At 48.7% G+C, this 22795-nt stretch overlaps 1 protein-coding gene across 11 annotated transcripts in view; it reads left to right on the top strand.

Annotated features, from left to right (window-relative positions):
* TSPOAP1 (TSPO associated protein 1) overlaps positions 1-22795 on the top strand; it is a 66823-nt gene that overhangs the window by 20981 nt on the left and 23047 nt on the right. For 9 of the 11 annotated variants that reach the window (XR_006015655.1, XM_042025848.1, XM_042025843.1 and 6 more), the window contains 14 exons: positions 2149-2256; positions 3067-3150; positions 3818-3907; positions 4618-4740; positions 5119-5223; positions 5959-6009; positions 8766-8786; positions 11996-12179; positions 12480-12700; positions 14868-14977; positions 16765-16874; positions 18276-19091; positions 19596-19747; positions 21245-21817. Coding sequence is in view for 10 of the 11 variants with exons in the window: in XM_042025848.1 (XP_041881782.1) it covers positions 2149-2256; positions 3067-3150; positions 3818-3907; positions 4618-4740; positions 5119-5223; positions 5959-6009; positions 8766-8786; positions 11996-12179; positions 12480-12700; positions 14868-14977; positions 16765-16874; positions 18276-19091; positions 19596-19747; positions 21245-21817 (2748 nt within the window). In the remaining variant the exon portion in view is untranslated. The remainder of the gene's footprint in view (positions 1-2148; positions 2257-3066; positions 3151-3817; positions 3908-4617; positions 4741-5118; positions 5224-5958; positions 6010-8765; positions 8787-11995; positions 12180-12479; positions 12701-14867; positions 14978-16764; positions 16875-18275; positions 19092-19595; positions 19748-21244; positions 21818-22795) is intronic. The other 2 variants (XM_042025847.1, XM_042025841.1) reach the window with 2 other exon arrangements.

Raw genomic sequence — 22795 nt, 5'->3', positions numbered from 1 at the left:
CTGGAGCAAAGGAGGCTCAGGGGGGACCTTGTGGCTCTGCACAAGTCCCTGACAGGAGGGGGCAGCCGGGGGGGTCGGGCTCTGCTGCCAGGGAACAGGGCCAGGAGGAGAGGGAACGGCCTCAGGCTGGGCCAGGGGAGGCTCAGGGTGGACAACAGCAGGAATTTCCCCATGGAAAGGGTGCTCAGGCCTTGGCAGGGGCTGCCCAGGGAGGTTTGGAGTGCCCATCCCTGGAGGTGCCCAAGGAAGGGCTGGAGGTGGCACTCAGAGCTCTGAGCTGGGGACAAGGTGGGGATTGGGCACAGGGTGGACTCGATCCTGGAGGACTTTTCCAAACTCAGTGATTCTGGGATTCTCTGAATACCAGTTTGAAACTTAATATGAGCAAGGTGATTGAAAAAGAACAAAAAAGTCTCAGAAACATTTCCACACCGATATTCCACAGTTAAATACGGGTTTCACAGCAGACCTGAAAGCTTCCAAGGGCTGGGACTCATGGAGGTACCATGGGTTGGTGGAGGATCCCAATTTCCATGTGCTGGTTGGTGCTCAGACTGTCAGACTCTGCAGTGAACCTTATTCCATGGGTGGTAGGGAACGGGGTTCACATGGGAGGTGATTTCAGAATTTTCTTTGTAGCAAAAAAGGAGAAGTCCTTGGTAGCCTGGGCTTGAGTGTGAGCTCTTGGAGCTCTCAGGCTTTCAGCAGAAGAGCCATTAATATAGACATAGATAAAACTTAGATCTTTCAAGCCAAAAATAGGTTAAAAATCACATCCTAGGTGTAGTGCTTAGACACTGCCCTAACGACTGGCTGTAAAGGGAGCTCAGATCTCATCCCATTGCTTCCTCAGCACTGAAGGTGTTCAGAGTGAAATGAGGAACTCTGTGTCTGAGTAGAGGTCTGTGATGGCTGATTGACCTGTGGTGCAAAAGACAGAGAGTTCTTGGTAAGACAGTCTCTGGTGCCAAAGAGTTACGGTTATGGGGAGGGGAAGGAGCCTCTCCCAGGGTGTTCGGTTATGGTAATGGACCCCAGTTCTGATTCCCCAGCTGGCTCCTGGTGTTAGCCACAGCCCTGTACTCAAGCTCCAGCTGTCACATGGTCGGGGTCATTTGCCTCTGGAACCCTTCATAAGTTGCAGCAATAAACTGCTTTCTGTGGAACTCTACAGCAAGGACCCTTCTCAGCTCCTTGCCGTCGGCTTAATATTACTGAAGCCATCCCTGCGCCTGTGTGCTCATGCACGTGAGCCACAGAACTGTTGGGGACCCAGTAATAGAGGTCAGCTGAAGGCTAAGGCTGAGATGGATTCATAAAGTCCTGCTGCTTCCTCATTCTGTAGGTTGGCTCTGATGACCTTAAAGATCTGTCCCTAAAATGTGTTTATCAGAAGTAACTTTACAGTTAATGTTTAAAGCCTTATCAAGGCCCTTTTTCTTCTGTGTGTCTCAGTCTTTGCCCTGTAGTCAGGGATTATTCTGGGCAGACAATGTCAAGTCAAGTATCAGCTGAGAGCAAAAATTCAGAGGATTAAGGTGTGATTGTCTGTGACCCAAATGAAAAGGTATTTTGTTAGAAACTTGTGTACAAATGTGTATAAAAAGTGTCTCCTTTCATCTGGTTTGGTGGTGGCACAGAAGCCATGGCACTGCTGCCCTATCAGCCCTTCCCAGCTACCAGCAGAGGTGGGATGCTGCATTTCTTGGTAGCGTTTGTCTGCTCTTCCCTGCCCTTAGATTCTGACATCTTCACTTGTTTCTGTCGTTTGTGGGCTGTGTTCTCTCTTCTCCTCTCTGTGTTGCTTTGGGGAGGGCCATGAAAGGTGTTGCTGCTGCCTGTCATTGAGTCGTTAGGCGAGGCACAAATATGGGAGCTTGGATCTGAGGGCTTCCAGGAGCCCGCTGTGCCTCGGGGACACTTCAGTCAAGCTGGGCTGGTTGGCACTGGGCTCCAGGAGATTCCCAGCACAGAGATCCCTAGCATGGTGTCCAGCTTTCTCCATGTCAAGTGGTGCGGCTCAGAGATCAGGAGTTCCCTGTGGAGCGTTGCTCTCCTGGGGGGTACTGCCAGGAAAGTCCCTTCTCCCTCGTTGTGCACTGTTGTCCTGGATGTCCCTGAGCTCTCTGGCATCTCCTGTGCTTTCAGGTGGAACCAGGTGTGCAACCACTGGGACCTGCCTCTGAAGGACATGAAAATTCCCCTCCCAAAAATGCAGTGACAAACCAGGAGAGCAGCAAACGGATACAGCAGCTGGTGAGTTGTGAACCTGGTTTGGGGGAAGGAGTGCTCTACTTTTTTATTTTTGTTGTGGGGTTCACATGTGCAATCCAGGTAGAGATTTTGGGGACTGACGTCTCTTTAGGTGCAGCTGCTCTGCAAAAGCGGGAAGCTCGGGGAATCGGTAGGAAAACACAGGCCATCTGCATGCAGAGTGTTGCTGGGTGGCAGCTGCTGGGCTGGCAGGGGAATATGTCACACTCAAAGAAGAGGGGAACATGCCAGTAGGTTCTGGGCTGTGTTTGGTTTAGACGTATTTGAACTGGGGACAGATGTGGATGAGGAATGTGTCCCTTGTGAATTATTCCAGCAAATTAAGACAGTTCACAGGGAGGTTTAGCAGCTCCTGTCTGTCTGAGGGGTATGAATAGCTGCAGATAAAGAGGATGTCTGTGCTCTGTTAGGTGTCACTGGAATTAGAATAGGAGCTAAAGTAGCGCAGCTGGTGTTTAAAGATGAAGATTTTAAACAATTCTGTTGTTTTGTCTCCCACACCATGTCCTCTCTGCTATCCTGTGTAAATAGGAACAGTCCACACACATGGGAGCAGAACTGTTTCCAGACTGAAGGCTTGGGGAAGAGGGGAATAGTTGTTTTATTTTTTGATTTTCCTAACTTTCAGAAAAGTCTCCCTTGGTTTCTACATTGTTTAAGCTTGTCACAAAGAGATTTTCATAAGAAAATAAAAATATCTAATACAGCCCTGAGTCTGAGAGGCTGGACTTGAATTTCATATGCATTGTAAGAGTGTGGACTTGCTGATCTACTTCTGCTTGTTTTGTGCAGGAAGTTGAACTCAAGAAAAAGCGCAAAAAATGTGAAAACCTTGAGCATGAAGTGAGGAAAAAGCATAAAAGATGCAAAGAACTAGTAAGTGTTCTTGTTGCCTACTGTTATGAGCATAATGGGAGAAGAGGAGCTGAGTTGTTTTGTGCCTCTCTTGGATCGTCTTCATCTTAATAAGGAATCACCAGTGTTTCTGTTTATTTGAACAGTGTCACAAATTTGGGACTCCAGCCATTAAGGCTGGGATTGTTTATTTAGCCTTTCAGCTACCTGTGGGCTGAATACAGCTACATAAATTACTGGATGAAATTCCATGACCTTTTGCTAATTTGGGGAGATACCATTTTCACAGGCACTCCAGACAGGTATGGAGATGGTAATACCACCATCCCACCGTCATTTTCTTGTGCTTCTTACTTGTTGGCTGAAATCCTGTTTAATTCCAGGGAGTTTTTGCAAGTGATAGCAGAGCATCTGGATTTCTCCCTTCTGTTTCTGCTTTGCTTTCCTTAAGAGATCACAGACTGGTTTGGGTTGAAAGGGACCTTAAAGGTCATCCAGGTCCAACCCCAGGCCCAGGGCTGGGTTCTGTTTGAGCAGTGCTGCTCACTGTTGCCTCCCACCCCTCAAGCAGCATTGCACCAGCATCCTGCACCATCAGGAAACAGGAGCAGTGGAGCTGCTCTGCAGGATAATCTGGGGGAGTTAGATGGAGGGCCTTGGTGTAGTAATTCCTGCTCTTTCTGGACAGGAGATCCAGCTGCAGGAGGTGCAGAGTGAAAATGCACGACTGGCCGAAGAGAACTTGCAGCTGAATGAGAAGGCTGGGTGGGCAGGACAGGTAAAAGCAGCGTCTTTGTCAGGTTGGCAACATTGGCTTCTGCAGAGTTACTGAGAAGAACATGCTGTTCTCGCATTTCCAGCTTCAGTAATGGTCATGTGCTGATCTGGGCTTCTGTTCCCAGCTTCTTCTCTGGACAAATGTAATGCACAAGAGTTAGAAAGTCATTTGTCAGTCCCATGTGTCAATTTGCCACCCTGCATAAGGCTTCCTATGTGTTTAATAACTGCTGTAAGTGGAAATATTTGCCTTTGCTTGCATTGCTGGTAGTCGTCAGGCTATAGTGCACCCTGGAACCAAAAATTCCTTGTGATAAGTGGAGAAGGCAAAGATGATTTCAGCAGGCTACTGAATTTTCTGTCCCATTCTCTGTGTTTAATCCTACCATTAGACATTAAAAATGCTTACAGACCTTCATGCTTTTTTTTTTTTTTTCTTCATTATATAGCCTGTTCCTATCCCAGTCTCTTCCTCCTTGGAAACAGGGAGGGAGATGAATCTAGGGAGGGAAGCAGTGTGCAAATAAAGCTTTACATGTTGAGGCCTGATACAAATGCTCATTTATTTGTTTTAAATGAAAACCAGAAGGAGAGGAGGTTCCTGGTTTTGGTATCATTGCTAGCAGAAAGCACAGAAATAAACCGGTCTCTGTTACTTATACAAGGAGCACCTATGGCTGCTTGTGCTTACTGAGAATCCTTTCTCTTCAGGTTGAATCTGAGAATGCTGACCTGAAACTGCAGGTTGTTTTGGTGACTAAGGAACGGGATTCAGTAATTCAGACGAATCAAGGACTCCAAACCAAGCTGGAGAATCTAGAGCAGGTGCTGAAGGTCAGTAGGATCCACATGGCTGGAAGGACTGTCCAAACACTTACTGCTGTCTTTGGATGGCACTTGTCTCTTTGCCTTTTTTGACCATTCTTTTGTCTCTGTGCTGGGAATTCCACTGGGAATTCTGCTTCTGCAGGATCCTGGAACGTGGCTTTCCAAAGTGGGCAGAGGTGCTTTGGAAAGGCTGCTTCAGGGATTTGTGTGGGAGATAAGATGGCCATCACTGATTTGAGGGTTTTCTGTGACTGTGTTGCTCTGCCTTGCGATGGGCATTTCTTACTTTGTGCAATAATGACATGAAATACAGGCCCTGGTTTGGCTTTGTGGCTGTTGGTAGGACACAGGACAGGGTTTCAGTGTGTGTGCCATGTCTTGCAGCACATGAGAAATGTGGCTGAGCGGAGGCAGCAGCTGGAAGTGGAGCACAAGGAAGCACTGCTAGTCCTGCAGGAGAAGCAGGAGGAGGTCCGGCGGTTGCAGCAGGTATGTGGGGTGTGACAGGGCCTTTTCCTCTCTGAATGGCCTCCTGCACCCTGTTTCCTTTGGAGGTGTGCATGGAGGAGGTAGTGAGTGTTTACAGGGTAAGAGTGTCTGAGTCCAGGTGAACTCTGGTACCTGAGCAAAGCGAAGGGCTTTGCTTGTGAATGTTAGTTCTGGCCTTTCACTCTGCTGTGTGTCCGGAGCCCAGAGATGTTTCCAGACTATACAGTGGTTTAAATAATTAAATCATGGAATCATAAAGGTTGGAAAAGCCCTCTAAGATCATCGAGTCCCTCTGTTCCCCCAGCGCTGCAAGACAACCGCTAACCCATGTCCCCAAGTGCCACATCCACACAGCTGTTAAACCACCCCAGGGGTGCTGACTCCACCGCTGCGCTGGGCAGTCTGCGCCAGGGACTGTGAAGAAATTTTCCCAATATTCAACCTGACCCTCCCCTTGCACAACTTGAGGCTGTTTCCCCTTGTCCCATCCCTTGTTCCCTGGGAGCAGAGCCTGACACCCTGCGTCTGGCTGCACCCTCCTGTCAGGGAGTTGTGGAGAGCCAGAAGCCCCCCTGAGCCTCCTTTTCTCCAGGCTGAGCCACTTTCCCAACTCCCTCAGCTGCTCCTCACCAGACCTGTGCTCTGGTCTACAATGGACTACCAAGGTAGGATGACAGTAGAAGTGAACTCAGGTTGGCTGCTTTCTGGTTTACTCCCTTCCTTATTTTTCTTTAGGCGCAGGCAGAGGCAAGAAGGGAACATGAGGGAGCGGTACAGCTTCTAGAGGTAAGACAGAAAGACACAAGAGGAATTAGTGGTTCCAGATTTGGTATCTTTTGTTTATAGTATCAGTTTGGATGCCTTGGGTCTTGTTGGTTCTTGTGCAAAATGCTGTAGTGTCTTGATCGGATGCAACATGTTGCTGCAGTGAAAGTAACGTTTGGGTCAAAGTTCAGGGAATTAAATGCTGGCCTGCTCAGTCCTTAGATAGGTTACTTCATTCAGATCGTGCCCAAAAACTCTTTTAGGGATGCATTAAGTAATCAAACTCAGATCTGCCTGCTCCATTTTCCAGCATCATGTGAAAGGAGAATACTTGTGCCCATGGGATTTAAAATTTCCCTTGTGTATGCGTGCTCTTTGTTTTATTAGGGAAAAATAGGAAAACCTGAGCATAAGGAGTGGTGAAGCTTGAGGCAGCTCCCTTGTCCCATTTGCTCTGACATGCACAGGGAATGTGCTTTGCCTGGTGGCTGACAGGGTACTGGTGCAGCCTGCCAGATGTGCTGAGCACTGCTTTGGGGTTGATTGGCATCAGCTCAGTGTCTGTCAGGATGACTTTGGAGAAAACCTTGGATTCCTGGAGCTGCAAAGGCGCAGCACCAAACCCTGGAACTTGATGTGGCAATTTAGTGACTGCCAGAGGGTTGGGTTGGGTGTGGTGGCAAGGGGAGCATCTTCTGCTCTCTCAGAGCTTTTCTGAGCACTGAAACACCTGAGATGAGCAGAAGGTCTTACTGTGCACCCAGACAGTGAGATCTCCGGGGGCCATGCTCCTGTCTCCAGCGGTGACAAACAGGCAGGGATGTCAGAGTGAGCTCCCTGTGCCCACTGCTGTGCAGCTCTGTGGCTCTTGGGGGCCCAGGATTGTTGATGCAGATGGGAAGTGTCCTTGATGGAGGAAATTGCTCCCTGACTGCAAATAGCACCAGCTTTGGAGGGGGCTGGGCCACTGTCTGAGCTGTAGAGCCCAAGAGTGCTGGGCTCCTGCTAAACAGGATTGAAGTGTTGCAGGCTGGGTGAGTACTGGGGGATGTGACATCATATCTTGTCCTCTTGCCACATCCCTTTGGGGACCTCTGCTTTGGCTGCAGAGATGGGATCAGCTGATACAGGTGCTGCTCTCCATCAGCTGGTGTTTAGCTGGGTTCTGAGCAGCGTTTAGGGAGAGGGAGGGTTGCTGTATTCTGTTTCAAGGCCATTGGAGCAATCTGGTCTAGTGAAAGGTGTTTCTGCCTGTGGAACAAGATGAGCTTTAAAGTCCCTTGCAGTCCAAACCATTCTGGGATTTGATGATTCTATGATGTTTGCCAAACATTTTCTGAACTAACTCAGTGAAAGGTTGGAGAAGCTCCTTAGGCTTACAGCAGACATCTCCCTGTGCAAAGGAAGAAACAGACAGTCCTCTTGTTCCGTGTTCGAGGGGCTGGTTGTGTTCTTCAGCAAGGGCCTTATCAGTTAAATATTTTTGCTTTCATGTTACTGGTACAGAGATCACAGAATCATGGAATGGTTTGGGTTCAAAGGGACTTTAAAGTTAATCCAGTTCTACCTCCTGCTATAGGCAGGGACACCTTCCATTAGACCAGGTTTCTTAGAGCCCCATTCAACCCTGAATTTTACAAAATAGACCAAAAAAAGAGGAATTGTCATTAAAAGCCAGATTAATGCAGAGCAACAGTCATTTAAATTACTTAACTATAATCATAGTCATTCCAGAACATCAGTGTATGGCATAATTTAGGGAGTTTGAGATGCCTGGGCTATGTATTATCATTTTTACATGTGCTTGAATTGCTTTTTGATGTGAGATTAATGAAGAATGAGTGTAGTCCATTTTCCTGTTGGAAGAGTTCTGTCCCATGATTGTCATAAGTGGAGTCTCCCTCCTTGGAGATGTTCAGAACTGGACAGAGCTCTCGGCAGCCATCCGTGCTCTGAGCTGAGGGCTTGGATCGGGTGATCCCAGTGTTCCGGGTGATCTCCTTCAGCCTCAGGTGTTCTGTAGTTCCAGACAAGGCAGTGACAGGGGTGAGGAGAGTATGGAATGGGGTGTGTGCAGGAATGCCATGGAGGGCAGCACTGTCTCAGCTTAGGAGGAAAAGCTTGAGGGTTATGATCATGGGAACGAGGTAGTTCAGTGGTTCCAAAGTACATGAGACAAGATTTCAACTGCCTTTGGCACTGCATAGAAGCAAAAGGAGACAGCCTCCTTCCAGGAATCCAGTTTTGGTGGGAAATGAGGTGACCAGAGCTCAACTTTGCTTGTTTTCCCTGACCTAGGAGCAGGATGCAGGACTGAGCAGGCTGTCAGCTGCTTCAGATCCTGTCACAGCCAGGTTCTGAGCTGTGCTTTGATTCCCAGCACTCCCATGGTCTCAGACCTGGGGAAAGGTCTGGGCACAAAATATCCATTCCGTTGACTTTTGGGTGAGTGCAATGTGCTGGGAAAGGGGGCTTGAAATTCAGCAGCCACTCTAAGCATGTTGTCGTTTATCTCAAAGCACTCTGTGATTTGGAGGCCCTCGAAAAGTGCCTGGTTATCTTATTCGTGCATTTGGTGTGTGGGATTTGGCTGTTATTTGGCAAGCAGATGCTTCTGGGAATGAGATGGGAATCTCAGTATGGAGCAAGGCAGACGCTGTAAGTTGGTGAGAAAACAGTTTCATTCAGGCTGAGGGTGGGGTTGTCTTTGGCAGAGTGTTGTAGTGTAACTGCTGATGTGGTTTGATATCTCTTTTTGCTTTTCTTCTTGCTCCCAGAGTACTTTGGATTGTATGCAGGTACTGCTCTAATCCTGTCAAACAGGACATTTTCCCCTCTGTTCTGACTTTGACAGTTGCTTGATATTCTTGTTTTAACTATACTCTGGAAAAGATTGCAAGAGTGTTACTGCCAAGAAATAAATGTAATTAAAGGAACTCCCACTGCGAGTTTGATGGAGCAGCTGCTTTTCTCTTTAAGTGCCTTGCTTTCTTGACCAATTAGAATTAGGAGTTTACTTTTTTGGGCACTTCCAGATTTTTAGAATTGCCCAACTGTGCTCCTTCTCCACATTTAAGTGTCTTTTGGGAAGTACTTGCAGTCCAAGAGTGAAGTGTTTCCTTCAAACCCCAAAGGCAGTGGTGACACTGTTGCAAATGAGCGTTGTGGAGAAGAAGACGGGTCCTGCTGGCTTTGTAACTGGGTGGAAGATGGGAAGCAGAGATTGCAGATAATAGTTTTCCCAGAAGAGGTAGTAGGCAATGAAGTTCCAGCCTGGGAGCTGTGCTAGGTGGCCTGTTCACAGGTGGTTTGGAAAGAAGGCCGGTATAGAAGTGCTGGGATTTGTAGCTGATAGAAAACTGCTTTGAAATCTTCCAGTCTGGCAGAGATCGCAGGAGGAATGGGTAATGCAGGTAACACTGACTGTGCAAAGGCACATGGAAGGAAGAGAGCAGGGGCTAAACATGCCCAGTGGTGGGCTCAGAATTCCCTGCTGGTGCGGGAGGTGCAGGGTGGAAGGTAAGGGAGTTTTTAAAAAAATGCCAGCCTCAAGTCTGGTCAAAAAAGCAGTAAGGTGTTGGGAACTCTTAGGAAAGGACTTTATTGGGATATGCCCACATCTCGTAGAAGTGGCACCCACACTGATGTAGAGTTATGGATGTTCCTTTAGTTCCTTTGGCATCAGCCATGTTTTTAGCAAGATCTTGGACTGCACATCTGTAGCAAAATGGGAATTCTCTGATCTTAAAGGGACATAGCAGAAGATATGGAGAAAGGGAACAAGGGACGTCTGAAAGGAGAGCGTGAGCTGGAGAGGTGGACAGACCAGCTGAGGAGAGTGTCTTAGAGGATGGGGCTGACCTGCTGGTGGTTGGGTGTGGAGAATCAGTTCCTGAATTGGGGGTTAAACTGACCCCAGCAAGTTCTGCTCCTGCTCTTGCAGCCTCTTCTGGAAATGCAGTCCCAGTTGTGGGAGGCTTCTTTCTCCCCATTTTGGGTTGGGCATAGACACAGAAGTCTTCTCTATGTCTGGAGCTTGATTCCTGCTGGTTCCCTGAACCTCCTAGCCACATCCTTGGGCCTCCTCTTCCTTATCCTCCTGCCTCCCAGCACTGCCCTGGAAACCTGCTGCTTCCCAGCTGTCTGCGATCCCCTGCAAGTAGCTGCTAGAAGTACACGTTGTGTATGATGTGGCAGTAGTACTTAAAGGATGTTTGTATGTTGTTTGGAATAACAGATTAAAAGACACCTGACTAATTAGGTGTCTTAGAATTAAACTGTGATTTATCCGGGCTATTGGCTTGACCACCAGTGTAAATGGATTTAAACTGTGGTTTATGAATTCGCAGGACAAGGTACTATTATGATGCTGTTAAACACAGTATCCTGATGCATCTGCTGGCTCATGTCTCCAGAGAAGACAGCAAATCCCCCTCTGGTCCTGCAGTCATTCTGTACCTGTCTGTTGTTGTAGGCTGTGTCCCAAGGTGGGATCAGGGATGCATGCTGGACTTGAGGAAGCCCTCCTTTGATCCAGTGCAGCTGTTCTTACTGTTTCTTTTCTCTAATAAGATGTAACGTGTAGGGGAGAAGTATTTATGTGAAAAACCCAAACTGTAAGTAAATTCAAACACTCTTAATGGCAGAGGAATCCTGTGCAATGTGACTTAGTAAACAAGGAGTTGACTCTGAGCAAGTGGATAACACAGACACTTTTGGAAGCTCCTCCTGGCATCTGATTTCAGTTCAGAGACCGTTCTTGCCAAACTTGAGAGATTTATCCAAGCTTTCCTTAGAGCATGAGAGCCCCTTTGGACTTGTGAAGGGAACAAGTAATAAACTGAAACACCTAAAACAGATATGACACAGTGAAATAAAAATGCATGACTCTCCTAAATCCTTAGGGAGCGGCTACAAAGGTTTTCTGTTACTCTGAGACCACAGAGAGAGCTTTTTCCAGGTCAGAAATGTTATTTTTAGACCTGCTTAAAAATCCAGACTTTCTGTCTTCATGTAATATTTCAAGGCATAATTTATTTTTTGAGTTGGAAGGAGAAAAAACACTTCAAATACATTTTGTAGAATGGAAAATTTTGAAGAGTGCAGTGCAGTCATCTGTTTTGGGGCATCTTACCTACAAAAAGCAGTGAGAGGAGGGAAAGGAGCAGTTGCAATCACTTGGGAATTGATCTACCTACAACCTGGGGGAATGTGGGGATGTGTAAAGACAGCCAGGAATCAGCAATATTTTGTAAGGGGAAGTTCTAGAGGTGGTAAGAAGAGAATATGGGAAAATACAAATGGTTCTCTAGCAGGAATGTGTCCTTCCCTCTCCATAGTATTTCCCAAGGTTCCTTGGCACCTCATCTTGCTGAGGTGGGGCTTTCTTGTCCTCAGCATGGATTTGGAGCAAATCATCCCTGTAGGACCAGGGGGGAAGTGTATGGGCCTCACACTTCAAAGGAGAGTTCTGCAGCACGGGCCTGTGAGCTCTGCCCTTCCTAGTGCCTGGAGGAGCCAAGGTCTGGAGGGCCAGCTGGTAGTCATGCCTGGAATGGTGGCGAGGTCAGGTTAAGGTTTTGGGAGCTTGTTGGAGCCTCTGGAGTGATGGGCAGGATTGGGAGAGCAATTCCTTTTGGAGACATGATTTTAAGGGTCCAAAAACCATGCAAAGCCTTTTGAATCTTTTTAAGGCTTATTTATCTCTGACTTACCTCATCTGGTCTTGTGCAGGGCTGGGAGAGGATACTGGAGTTCAAACCCAGCATTTTAGGGATAAGTCCTAATGGAGTTTGCAGTCAGCTTCCTCAGAGATGATAAGCCTCAGCTTTTCTAAGATAAGTAGAGGTGTGAAGCTGCCAGTTTCCAATGACTGTTCCTCGGCAGGGCATTTAAAAGCATCCTTTAGCTCCTTGGAGTCTGGGAAAAGATGCAGCAAAGGCAAATCCTGTTTGGAACCTCAGTGTTTCAACAGGGGTTTGTTCCTCACCTTGTTCTCTCCTGGCAGGCCCGGGTGAAGGATCTGGAAGACCAGTGTCGCAGTCAAACAGAGCAGTTCAGCCTCCTGTCGCAGGAACTCCAACAATTCCGGCTTCAAACAGGAAAAATCGACCTTCTCACCTCCACTCTGGTGACTTCGGAGCTGCCCCTTGCTCTGTGCAGCTCCGCCCCGCAGCCCCGCTGGGACAAGGGTAATTGCTGGATGTGCCTGAGAGGGCTTTGACAAATGGGTTGATATTGATATAAATGAAAAGGGCTAAACGAGATAATGCAAATGTTTAGTGTAATTTTGGCATCTCTGTCCCTATTGCAAATACTTTTGGTTCATTTTGTAAAGAGAACTTGGCATTTCTGCGGCCAGGGAGAGCACAGGTGTCCAGTCTGTCGAACGAGACGCGTTTGTAGAGACTTGGGCTGCTCCCTGGGATGCTCGTTGCTGGTCCTGTATCCTGCCTGTGGCTGTAACTAATGGCCAGCTGATTTTATTGCAGAATCAGCTGTTCCTGGGCTGCTCCCCCATCAGAGCACAAAGAAGATTCACAATGAAGGGAGTGATGAGCTGCAGCCGTCGCAGCGGGGGCCAGACACCACCACGGGCTCCCCAGCTGCTCCCACCAGTACTCAGAAACAATCCAAGAAAGGGGAATCTCAGTCCAGCTCTTCAAAATCAGAATCCATGCAGAACAGCCCAAAATCCTGCCCAACTCCAGAGGTCAGTATGGGAGTCCCCTCTGCCGCCTGTGCTTTCCAGCCAGAAGGGAATAAATGCACTGCTGAGAGCACCAGTAAAGTTGCATTCACTCCCCAGTAAGGTCACATGCATTCACCAGTAAGGTTGCATTCATTCCCTTCTGGCTGCCTGAAGAAAATGGGAAAAACAAGAGAAAAGCTGTAGGAAAATACTGAAATTACCTTGGATGCCATGTCTGTAATGCTCATTTGAATATATTGCTGTGCTCCACGAAGGAAACAACGGGTTAGACAGTGCCTGGGAGCTTGGAGAAGGAGTGGGATGGGAAGTGTGAGATGGCTCTTGCTAAGCTTCCTTGTGGCATCTCAGCTGCCACTAAAACACGTAAAGGCTACAAACTGGAATTTTTAGCATGGGGAGAAACCGTATCCAGACTATTTTTGGCCTTGAGCTGTGGATGAGGAACTCAAACTTCTTGTTTGGCGTTTTTAGTTACTAAGATTTTACTTGGTGAAAGAAACCATGAGAAGATGCCGAGTTTGTGCTAAGGGGGATGGAACTAACAGGCTTTGCATGTTTGTGTCACCAAGATCTCCGTGATGGTTGTTGCTTCTCCTCCCCAGGAGCCCTTTCGTGGTGATGTGGGGTTCACTTGAGCTGGGCTTGATGCTCTCTCCTGTGCATCACTCGAGGGGACAGTTTAGGGCAGAGCAGTGCTGTGAGCAGGGCTGGGTGTGGTGGCCTGAGGGGCACCTTTTGCTCTTCTGGGGTTTCCTGAGCACTAAAGCCACTGAAGTGCGGAGGTGCCCAGGTCAGGACACCCACAACAAAGGGCTGCTGCAGTGCCAGGCTGAGCCTCCCACTGTGTCAGAGCTCAGGGAAGTGCCGCGTTCAGAGACAAAGTGAAGGTCACACCTGGGGAGGAACAGGTATGGAACTGTTAGCAAGTCTATTGCAGGAAAAATGCCTGCTTTCTAGTTCAAGAGAAAGCTTGGAAGCCACCATGCCTCCCTGGAGAGATAGATGCCTGCAGAGATCAGTGTGGGATCCTTGGAAAAGAGCCAGCACATAGTTGCGGGAACATTCCAGGCCTCCATTTGGGTGTTAGGGGTGTTTGTTCTCCAAGGACACGGGCAGGATTGCATTACAAGGAGTACACTACCTTGAAAAGATGCTCTGAACTCTTTCTGAGATTAAGTCTGGCACTTCATGTATTAGGGAAAATACTTTGTGTTCTGGTGCCTGCAATGGGTCTTCATCACAAACGCATTTGCCTCGAGGTCTGCTTTAAAAAGGCAGCTTGAATTGGTTCATTGGCACAATTTCAGACAAACCCCAGGGAGTGCATTGCCTCAGGAAGAAGGGGTGCATTATACAACCCATTGCCACTGGATGTAAAATCCCCAAATTTTACTGGGATCAAAAAAGCTGAGAGAAATTTCTCAAAGGTGTTTTGCCAGTAGGCACCAAATGCCTTGAGGGTGCAGCCTCCAGCTTGGGAAGTGCAGAAGGAGCTGCTGGCTAGAAAGGGAGAGGCTGTGGCAGGAAGGGGGGCTTCCTGCCCTGACTCCTGTACTTTTTCATTCAGCATGTGCTGTTAGCAGAGCCAGCTAAAACCAGGAGTTCCAATCAAAGTTCTGTCTAAAGTACACAGACACCATACAGAAAATTTGCAGGTGTTGGAGAGGACAGAAGCAGTTAAAGACCTCAACATCCAACAGAGCTCCTTCGTTCAGGTTGACATTTGTGTTGCACACAGGCACAGCTACCATTTAGAGGCAGCAGGGAATCAACATACTGAATTACGGATGTGTGGGCTGGAGGAGGTCTCCAGAGCCTCTAGTCCAATCTCCTGCTCCAGTGGGACTGTCACCAGCTCAGTATGGCCATGGCTTTGCTGAGCTGAGGCTACGGATTCTTAAAGAATGGAAATCCCCCAGCTCTGGGAACTGTTCCCAAGGCTGCATCACCCACCTGGCAAGGAGTTTTTCATAATGTCTGACTGAAGCTCCAACTTGGGGCTGTTGCCTCTTACTACTATTATTAGCTCACCTAAAAAGTCATTCTTATGGATGGTCCTTAGCCCAGGGGCCAGACTGACACCAGCCACGAGTTTAGAGGATGTGTTCACCATGTACAAACACTTGGAGTGTTCCTTTACTCAGATCCTTATCTTCAACATTTCTAGGTGGACACTGCAAGTGAGGTGGAAGAACTGGATGTTGACAGCATCTCCCTCATGCCAGAGCCAGGCAGCCAAGGCCCTGCAAAGCTCCAGGTGTTCTTAGCTCGATACAGGTACCGAGTGGTCATTGCTTGTGCTCTGTCAAGTTACACGGGTTCTCCATAGTTCCCTACTTCACATTCTTATCTAGGATTCCCCACTGTTAGGACTGGATAATAATAGGTTAGAGCTTTCATCTTATTTCTCCATGGAATTTTCACCCTGGGAGAGCTGGGGGTGTCTAGCCTGAAGAAGAGAAGGCTCTGGCGAGACCTTAGAGCTCCTTCCAGTGCCTAAAGGACTCCAGGAGAGCTGGAGAGGGACTGGGGACAAGGGCTGGAGGGACAGGACCCAGGGAATGGCTCCCCACTGGCAGAGGGCAGGGCTGGATGGGATCTTGGGAAGGAATTGTTCCCTGGCAGGGTGGGCAGGCCCTGGCACAGGGTGCCCAGAGCAGCTGGGGCTGCCCCTGGATCCCTGGCAGTGCCCAAGGCCAGGCTGGACATTGGGGCTTGGAGCAGCCTGGGACAGTGGGAGGTGTCCCTGCCCTTGGCAGGGGCTGAAATCCTTATGGTCCCTTCCAACCCAAACCATTCCATGATTTGAGACTTGTTACTTCCTGCACAGTCCAGGCTTAGCTCAACAAAAGCACATGAAGCTCAGTAGCTGTTCAGTGAGCAGCACTGTGTGAAAATTTCAGTATTGTTCTCTGCTGAAAATTAGTTGGACTTGACGTATTTGTTGAATTGTCTGGTTTTTTCAGAACAGTGCAAGAAATTTTCTCCAATAAATCTTATTCCAACAATTAAGAAAATTTCAGCTTGGAATTCCTGAAATTTTTGGCCAAAATTTTTCTGGCTCTGATTTTTAAAGGACAAAAAAAAAATGCACAGAATAAACACAGATTTTTTGATGACTGTTGCTGTTCACTGAGCCACCATGGTCAAGCCCAAATCACTACAGTTCAGTTATTACCAATCCTTCAGCTTTTATATTGGGAATTGGGAGGAAGAGAACTGGGAAGATTCCATGCTTGTGAGGAGCACATCAGATGTGCTTTGTGTCTTCCGGTCAGTCTTGGGCCCATGAGGTCTCAATCAGATCGCAGAGGTAAACATTGTTTTGGCATGAATAAAACCCTTTTAAGGGGTAAAGAATAGGAATTGGCAGTAGGTGTTTGTAAAGATAAAGGTTTTTCTTGAGGCATTTTGCTGTGAAATGACACCCTCTGATTAGTTTGAGGATCCCTGGGTAGGCAGGTTAGAACTGCCTCGAGTCCAAGCCATATCACCAGTGTATTTCTAACTCTCTTGCTAGCAAAGTTTTTGGAGTGCTGTGTAAAATGTGGGGTAGAGCAGGAGGAGACACCACAACCTCTCTGTGCAGCCTCTTCCAGTGCTTGCTCAACCTCAAAGAAAAGAAGTTTTTCCTCAGATTCAGGTGGAATTTCCTGTTTGTGCCCGTTGCCCTTTGTCCTGTTGCTAGGCACCAGTGGAAAGCGTCTGGCCCACTCCTCTTGACACCCACCCTAAATACACCTGGGCATTGATAAAAGCCCCTTTCTGTTGACTTTCCTCTGGGCTGAATAGGCCCAGCTCCCTCAGAGATGCTCCAGTCCCCTCAGCATCTTCATATCCCTGTTCTTTGGATGTCACAAGTCATCTGTTCTGCTCCTCAGAAATTACCTGTTATTAAATATTTTTATATGTAAACTAAAGTCTCGTCCTTTGTCTCTGGAATTTGCTGCTTGCCAAAGTGGATGCATTCCCAGTGAATTGAAAGCTTAATCAGCTTCACAGCTGGAATGTGTTGCTGGGAAGGTTCCTATGCAAATTAAGTCTTTCAATTGTAAATATTTCAGCTACAATCCTTTTGATGGACCTAATGAAAATCCAGAGGCAGAGCTTCCACTGACTGCTGGAGAATATATTTACATCTATGGAGACATGGATGAAGATGGCTTCTTTGAAGGTGTGTTCTAGTAAAATGAAATGTGACTGATCTGCTGTGGGAGAGTTGATCTCTCTCCAGAAAATGAGAGAGGAATTTAGTGAATCTTGAAACCTCAAGGTAAAGGTTTTCTGCCCAAAGTTAGTTTGTTAGAAGGAAGAGCAGATTCTGTTGGAAAAGGCTTTTATTTATGTTATGATTTAATTAAGTCTCAGTCATGAAATCCTGGTCTAGTGATTTCAGTGGAAATTTTGCTACTACTTTCAGCAAGTTCTGGTTTTCATGCCCTATGGTTTCAACTCCCATATGGTTCCTCCCTCATCATGGAGAAGAACATGTTCAGCCCCTTCTGCAGATGGGCTGTTTCCCTCTTTCCAGTGACTGTAGTGAGCCAGGAACTGCAGCAGGTGATGGGCTCCATTGCCTCGTGCTCTTTTGGCACCCAACCCAAATTACAGTTGTGACCCTTGCTGCTGTCACACAGTTTTTCTGTTCTGGCCCCTTTGCAAACATGATCCTGGTTGATTAAGAGGTAGATGGAATCAAAACCAAGATTTGTGGGCTGTAAATTTGTGCTGAAGTTTCTTTGTGGAGCCACTTGCTTAAAGGGTGATGGTTCCTGATTTCCTGAGGTGCTTTGCAAGAGCTGAGGCAAATGCATGTGTGTTGCACTGCTTGTTCTGTGACTGCTCTGCCTCATTTTTCTTTCTTTCTATTCCCAAGCTTATCATTTATTTGTTTGTTTATTGTTTAAAGAATAAAAAGGTTATTCTTTACTAACCTTTTCTGCTTTCCCTGCTTTCAATTGATTTGCTGTATTAGAGTTTGGAAGGGGGAAGGCAGTGCAGTCCCCATGTGCTGCTCCTTTGTGGTATGATGGGTCTGCACAGACCAAGTGCTGTGTATCTGTTGTCCCCACAAGTCTTTTTGGGACACCTTTAGTACAGGAGTTGAGAAAGGAGGGAGCTAAAAGGAAGGCCAGAGCTAAATACAGAGCTGGAAAGATGGACTTTCTTGAGGAAGTACTGCAACCCCCCAATCTGTATGGCTGGGAGAAGACATAAAATCATCCATCTGCATAGTTCGGGAAGGCTGAAAAAGTTAGTGAAGGAGCTGTGATGAGGAAGAATGGGATAATGAAGAAGGAGAAACCCTTTAGCTAATTACATAACCCAGCTTTTTACCTAGTTGGCTCTGAAATGTGTGGAGCAGTGAGTCTCCTCACTGTGTCCATTGGGACCTAACAAGGGAAGCCCTAGGAAATCAGGAAACATTGCCAGGAATAACCTCCCTGAGGTTTTTTCCACTCCTGACTGCAGAGCAGTTGTACCCTGGCATAGATGTTGTCCCGTAGTCCTCACAGCTGAGTTGGAAGGCTCAAAGGCAGGAGCAGTGGTAACAGGTGTCCTGTTTTTTGTTTAGGGGAGCTGATGGATGGCCGGCGAGGGCTGGTCCCCTCCAATTTTGTTGAGCGAGTTTCAGATGATGACCTCATGACGTTTCTGCCTCCGGAGCTGAGTGATCTCACCCATAGCTCATACCAGGAGAAAAGTTTGGTCAGTGCAAGCACCAGCAGTGGAGAAAAAAGCGAGTTCTCCATTGAAGAGAGTAGCGTCAGTCCGTTGGCCAGTAGAGCAGAAGGAGACCGGGAGGAACCCGTTAGTCACACAGCAGTGCCTTACCCAAGAAAACTGACTCTGATCAAGCAGCTTGCCAGAAGCATAGTTGTAGGCTGGGAACCACCTCTTTTGCCAGCTGGCTGCCCAGACATACAAAGCTACAACATCTATGTGGATGAAGAGCTACGTCAGAACGTGAAGAGTGGCCTTCAGACCAAAGCAGTGATAGAAAAGCTGGATTTACACAGCAGGGCTTACCGCGTGTCCGTGCAGACGGTGACGGAGCACGGCAGCTCTGATAAACTGCGCTGCACTTTCTTTGTGGGGCAGGCTTTTGGCGTGGCACCGACGATGCTGAAAGTCAGAAGTGTCACGGCCACGTCAGCAGAGGTCACGTGGCTTCCCTGCAACAGCAACTACAGCCATGGGGTGTACCTCAACGGGCAGGAGTGCGATGTGACCAAGCCGGGCGTGTACTGGTACACCTTCCGCAACCTGCAGCCCAGCACCCAGTATGTGGCCAAGCTGGAGGCCCGGCCCATGAAAACTCCTTGGGAGGAGGTGCCCCAGGGGCAGGAGCAGGACTCAGCTGTGATACACTTCACTACCCCTCTAGCAGGTACCGGCGGCCTCTGCGTGTGGAGAGGCTGTGCTCAGCTGGCCCTTTGCTGGGGAAGCTGTGGGGCAAAGGGAAGCAAGGTTGATTAGGTCCCCAAAGCCTGAGGTGCTGCACTGTTTTTTCTTAATGTTTTTCTTCCTTTATTTTAAAATTTGATTATCTCTTTTGCTTTCATTTGCTCTGGGAAGACATCCTCTGTGCTGGTTGGAGCAGCTGGTTGGGCAGGGAAGAGATGGTTTGCCGTGACCTTGCTCCAAGGGTTGCTGCATCATGGCCTCAGCTACTTTTGCAAAGTTCTGTTCTCTGTGCATTAAAGCTCTCACAGAACAAGAGCACCTTATTTCCTCTGGTTCTGTCTGTCATTTCCCAGGACTGGCCTGGCTGTTGTAGTTCAGTTCTGCAGGGGCAGGTCTGGTTTGGGAGTTTGCTCTTTGATTCTAACCAGGGTTGAGCTTTATGCTGTAGCCAGACAAGCAAGAGGAAATTGTGTTTGGTCTCTCACAGGCACACCTGATGCTCCTTTGGATGTCCAGGTAGAAGCTGGTCCCTCTCCAGGTATCCTGGTTATCAGCTGGTTACCTGTCACCATTGACGCCGAGGGCTCTTCCAACGGGGTCCGGGTCACTGGATATGCCGTGTACGCGGATGGACAGAAGGTGCGGGGTGTGGGCGGGGCTGGGGCTGCTGCAGGGGTAGCACGAAGTGTTGGACCTTAAGACATGGAAAACTCGATCCAGGAAGGTGTCCTGAGGAGGCAGTGACAGTCCTTGGCCTGGAAAGGAGTGACATCAGAGAAGGGGCATTGCTTGGGATGTGTGATGCACACCACAAAAGACTTCTGTCCAGATTTTGGAGGTGCTCCTGGAACAGGACCCTTCAGCAGCAAAACAGGACAGTCAGCCTCCTCTGCTCAGCGCAGGCACTGGCCTGATCCTTTGGGAAACAGTGAGTCCCCAGGGCATGGACAGAGCACAAGGACAGGTACACAGCCACTACCTGGGGCTTTCTCTCAAATGTGAGGAGTGAGGTGTAGTGATCCATCGTAAAGTTGGCATCCCCACAGCGTGGGCAGAAGGGTCGGGGATGAATCTGCCCCTCTGCCCTGCTTAGGTGAGACCCCACCTGCAGAGCTGCCTCCAGTTCTGGGGCCCCCAACATCAGAGGGATGTGGAGCTGCTGAAGCAAGTCCAGGGGAAGCTGTGCAGATGCTCCCAGGACAGGAGACCCTCTGCGCTGGAGCCAGACTGGGAGAGCTGGGGGTGTTCACCTGGAGAGGAGAAGGCTGCAGGGAGAGCTCAGAGCCCCTTGCAGGGCCTGAAGGGGCTCCAGGAGAGTTGGAGAGGGACTGGGGACAAGGGATGGAGGCACAGGACCCAGGGAATGGCTTCCCAGTGCCAGAGGGCAGGGATGGATGGGATTTTGGGAAGGAATTGTTCCCTGCGAGGGTGGGCAGGCCCTGGCACAGGGTGCCCAGAGCAGCTGGGGCTGCCCCTGGATCCCTGGAAGTGTCCAAGGCCAGGCTGGACATTGGGGCTTGGAGCAGCCTGGGGTGCTCCAAGTGGAAGGTGTCCCTGCCCATGGCAGGGGCTGGAATGAGATGGGTTTTTAAGGTCCCTTCCAACCCAAACCATTCCGTGATTCCAACATGCAAACACCCCAGGGTTCGGTACTATTACAGGTACAGACCATCCAAGGACATTCTGTATTAAAATTGTCCTGTGGTCTTGTGCACACATGATGTAGTTTGAAGGAGCACAGTGCAAAACAGAATGATGCTGTGTTGGATAATTGCTCTTCTGTCGTGGAAATGCTTTTTCCTCTTCACAAAAAGGTCAAAAAAAGGAGGAGTCTAGGAAGGTAGTCGGAAGAATGGCCAAAAAAAGGGAAAAGCACTAAAAGCACTAAAAAGCACTTAGGAAACAAGGAGAGTTAAAATCTGGAGTGAGAGTGAATGTATTCATATTTTGTAGACTATTCAGTTTCTCAAATTTCTCTTTAACTGATCATTCTTCTCAGATACTGTGCCAGAAGGGTGGGAATTCTGTACAGCTGCCCTCCAGAGCTTTGGGGTCTCTCTTTGGGTTGGGAATTGTTCTTCTCAGGAGGGCTGAGCTGTGCAAATAAATAATGCCTTCCTGTTCCTTTGCTTACAGGTGATAGAAGTTACCTCTCCAACAGCTGGGAGTGTCCTGGTGGACTTGTCCCAGCTTCAGATGTTCCAGGTGTGCCGCGAGGTTTCTGTGAGGACGATGTCTCAGTACGGGGAGTCCGTGGATTCCGTTCCAGCCCAGATTTCCTCGGTCCTGCTGCGATCCTCCCACTGCACTTCCCCTGTCTGCACCACTGTCCCCTCCAGACTGGCCCGGGGGGGCCCCAGGACCTCGCTGCCTGCCCGCAGCCCGCAGCACACACCTGCGCTCCCGCTCCAACAGAAAATTCCTGCTGAGAGCTCAGATGCCAAACAGATCAATCCCTCCTCCAGTCCCGTCGGCTCAGCATGGCCCCTGCCAGAGAAAGCCTCTTCCCCACCACACCTCCCCTCCCCCAGTGCTTCCTTGGTGCAGGCTCCAGGCACTTCCCCACAGGGCTCGGACACTGGGGGAGACAAGAAATGCCTGAGTGTGCCTCCCCAGCAGGCTGGCACAGTGCTCCCAGGGCAGGGCACGGAGCCTGGCCCTTCCCAGGAACCAGGATTGCAACAGCCGGGTGAAGGGACAGAGGTGCAGGTAAGTGCTTACGTCTCCTGCCCAGTGCCAGGTGTGCAGGGAAGGGCAATGGATCCTTTTTGGGGAGTGGAGCAAGATGCCACAGCATCTTTCTGTGACACACTGTTGCCTCTGGGCCATCATCCAGTGGTGGCAAACAGGGAGTGTTGGCTGCTGTTGTGTACCTGGAAGATGCCGCTCACGTCTTGATTCTGTTTGCTAGCAGCTGAAGAGCAGAGTGAGGAAAGGAACAATTTGCAGAGTTAAAAGGATGTTCCCATGTTAGTCTGGCATTGCTGTGCTCTCTGACTTGAAGGGACCTTCTCCAGTCTGGTGGGTTTGCACTAGGCAGTGGTAGAGCACCTTAGTGGATGGCAGAGCGAGGCTGCAGAACTGGCAAACTGTCCTGACACTGGCTATTTGCAGTTCCCAGTGGGTGAGTGACATTCCCAGTGGAATCCCCAGTAGGGTGGGTGAGTGCTTTCAGAGCTCTTTCAGGACAGTGGTGAGGATGTCTGAGAGCCATATAAGACAGGTGAATGATTGCTCTGTGACCAGAGGGAAGTGGGCCCTCCTGGTGTGGGATGTATTACATCAGGGAGAATAATCTATTTCCCATTCTGACCTTTGACATCAGAACTCAGGGGAGTGCTCCAAACTGTTAAATTCAGCATAACTTTATTAATCATGGCAGTGTGATCTTGCAAAGGCTCAGAGTTAGGCTGAGACGTCTGAGAATTGCTGAAGCAACAGCAGCTTGGTGGGCCCAAGCCCAAAGGCCAGCTAAATACCCAGAAGAAATGAGATGTTGAGTCCAAAATTTCGGTGATCAACTCCTGGTCATTTCCAGCTCACAGTACCTTGGGTCAACTGCTGGATTCATTTACCCACATTTCATAGAATCATGGAATGGTTGGGGTTGGAAGGGACATTAAAGATCATCTAGTGCATGACAGGGACACCTTCCCCTAGGCCAGGCTGCTCCAAGCCCCATCCAAC

The sequence above is a fragment of the Corvus kubaryi genome, unplaced genomic scaffold (assembly GCF_017639235.1).
Source record: "Corvus kubaryi isolate FWS band 111438036 unplaced genomic scaffold, C.kubaryi_AGA036_p1.0 37284, whole genome shotgun sequence".
Classification (NCBI taxonomy): domain Eukaryota; kingdom Metazoa; phylum Chordata; class Aves; order Passeriformes; family Corvidae; genus Corvus; species Corvus kubaryi.
The sequence above is the reverse complement of the archived record's forward strand: the minus strand, read 5'-3'. Positions and strand labels throughout refer to the sequence as shown.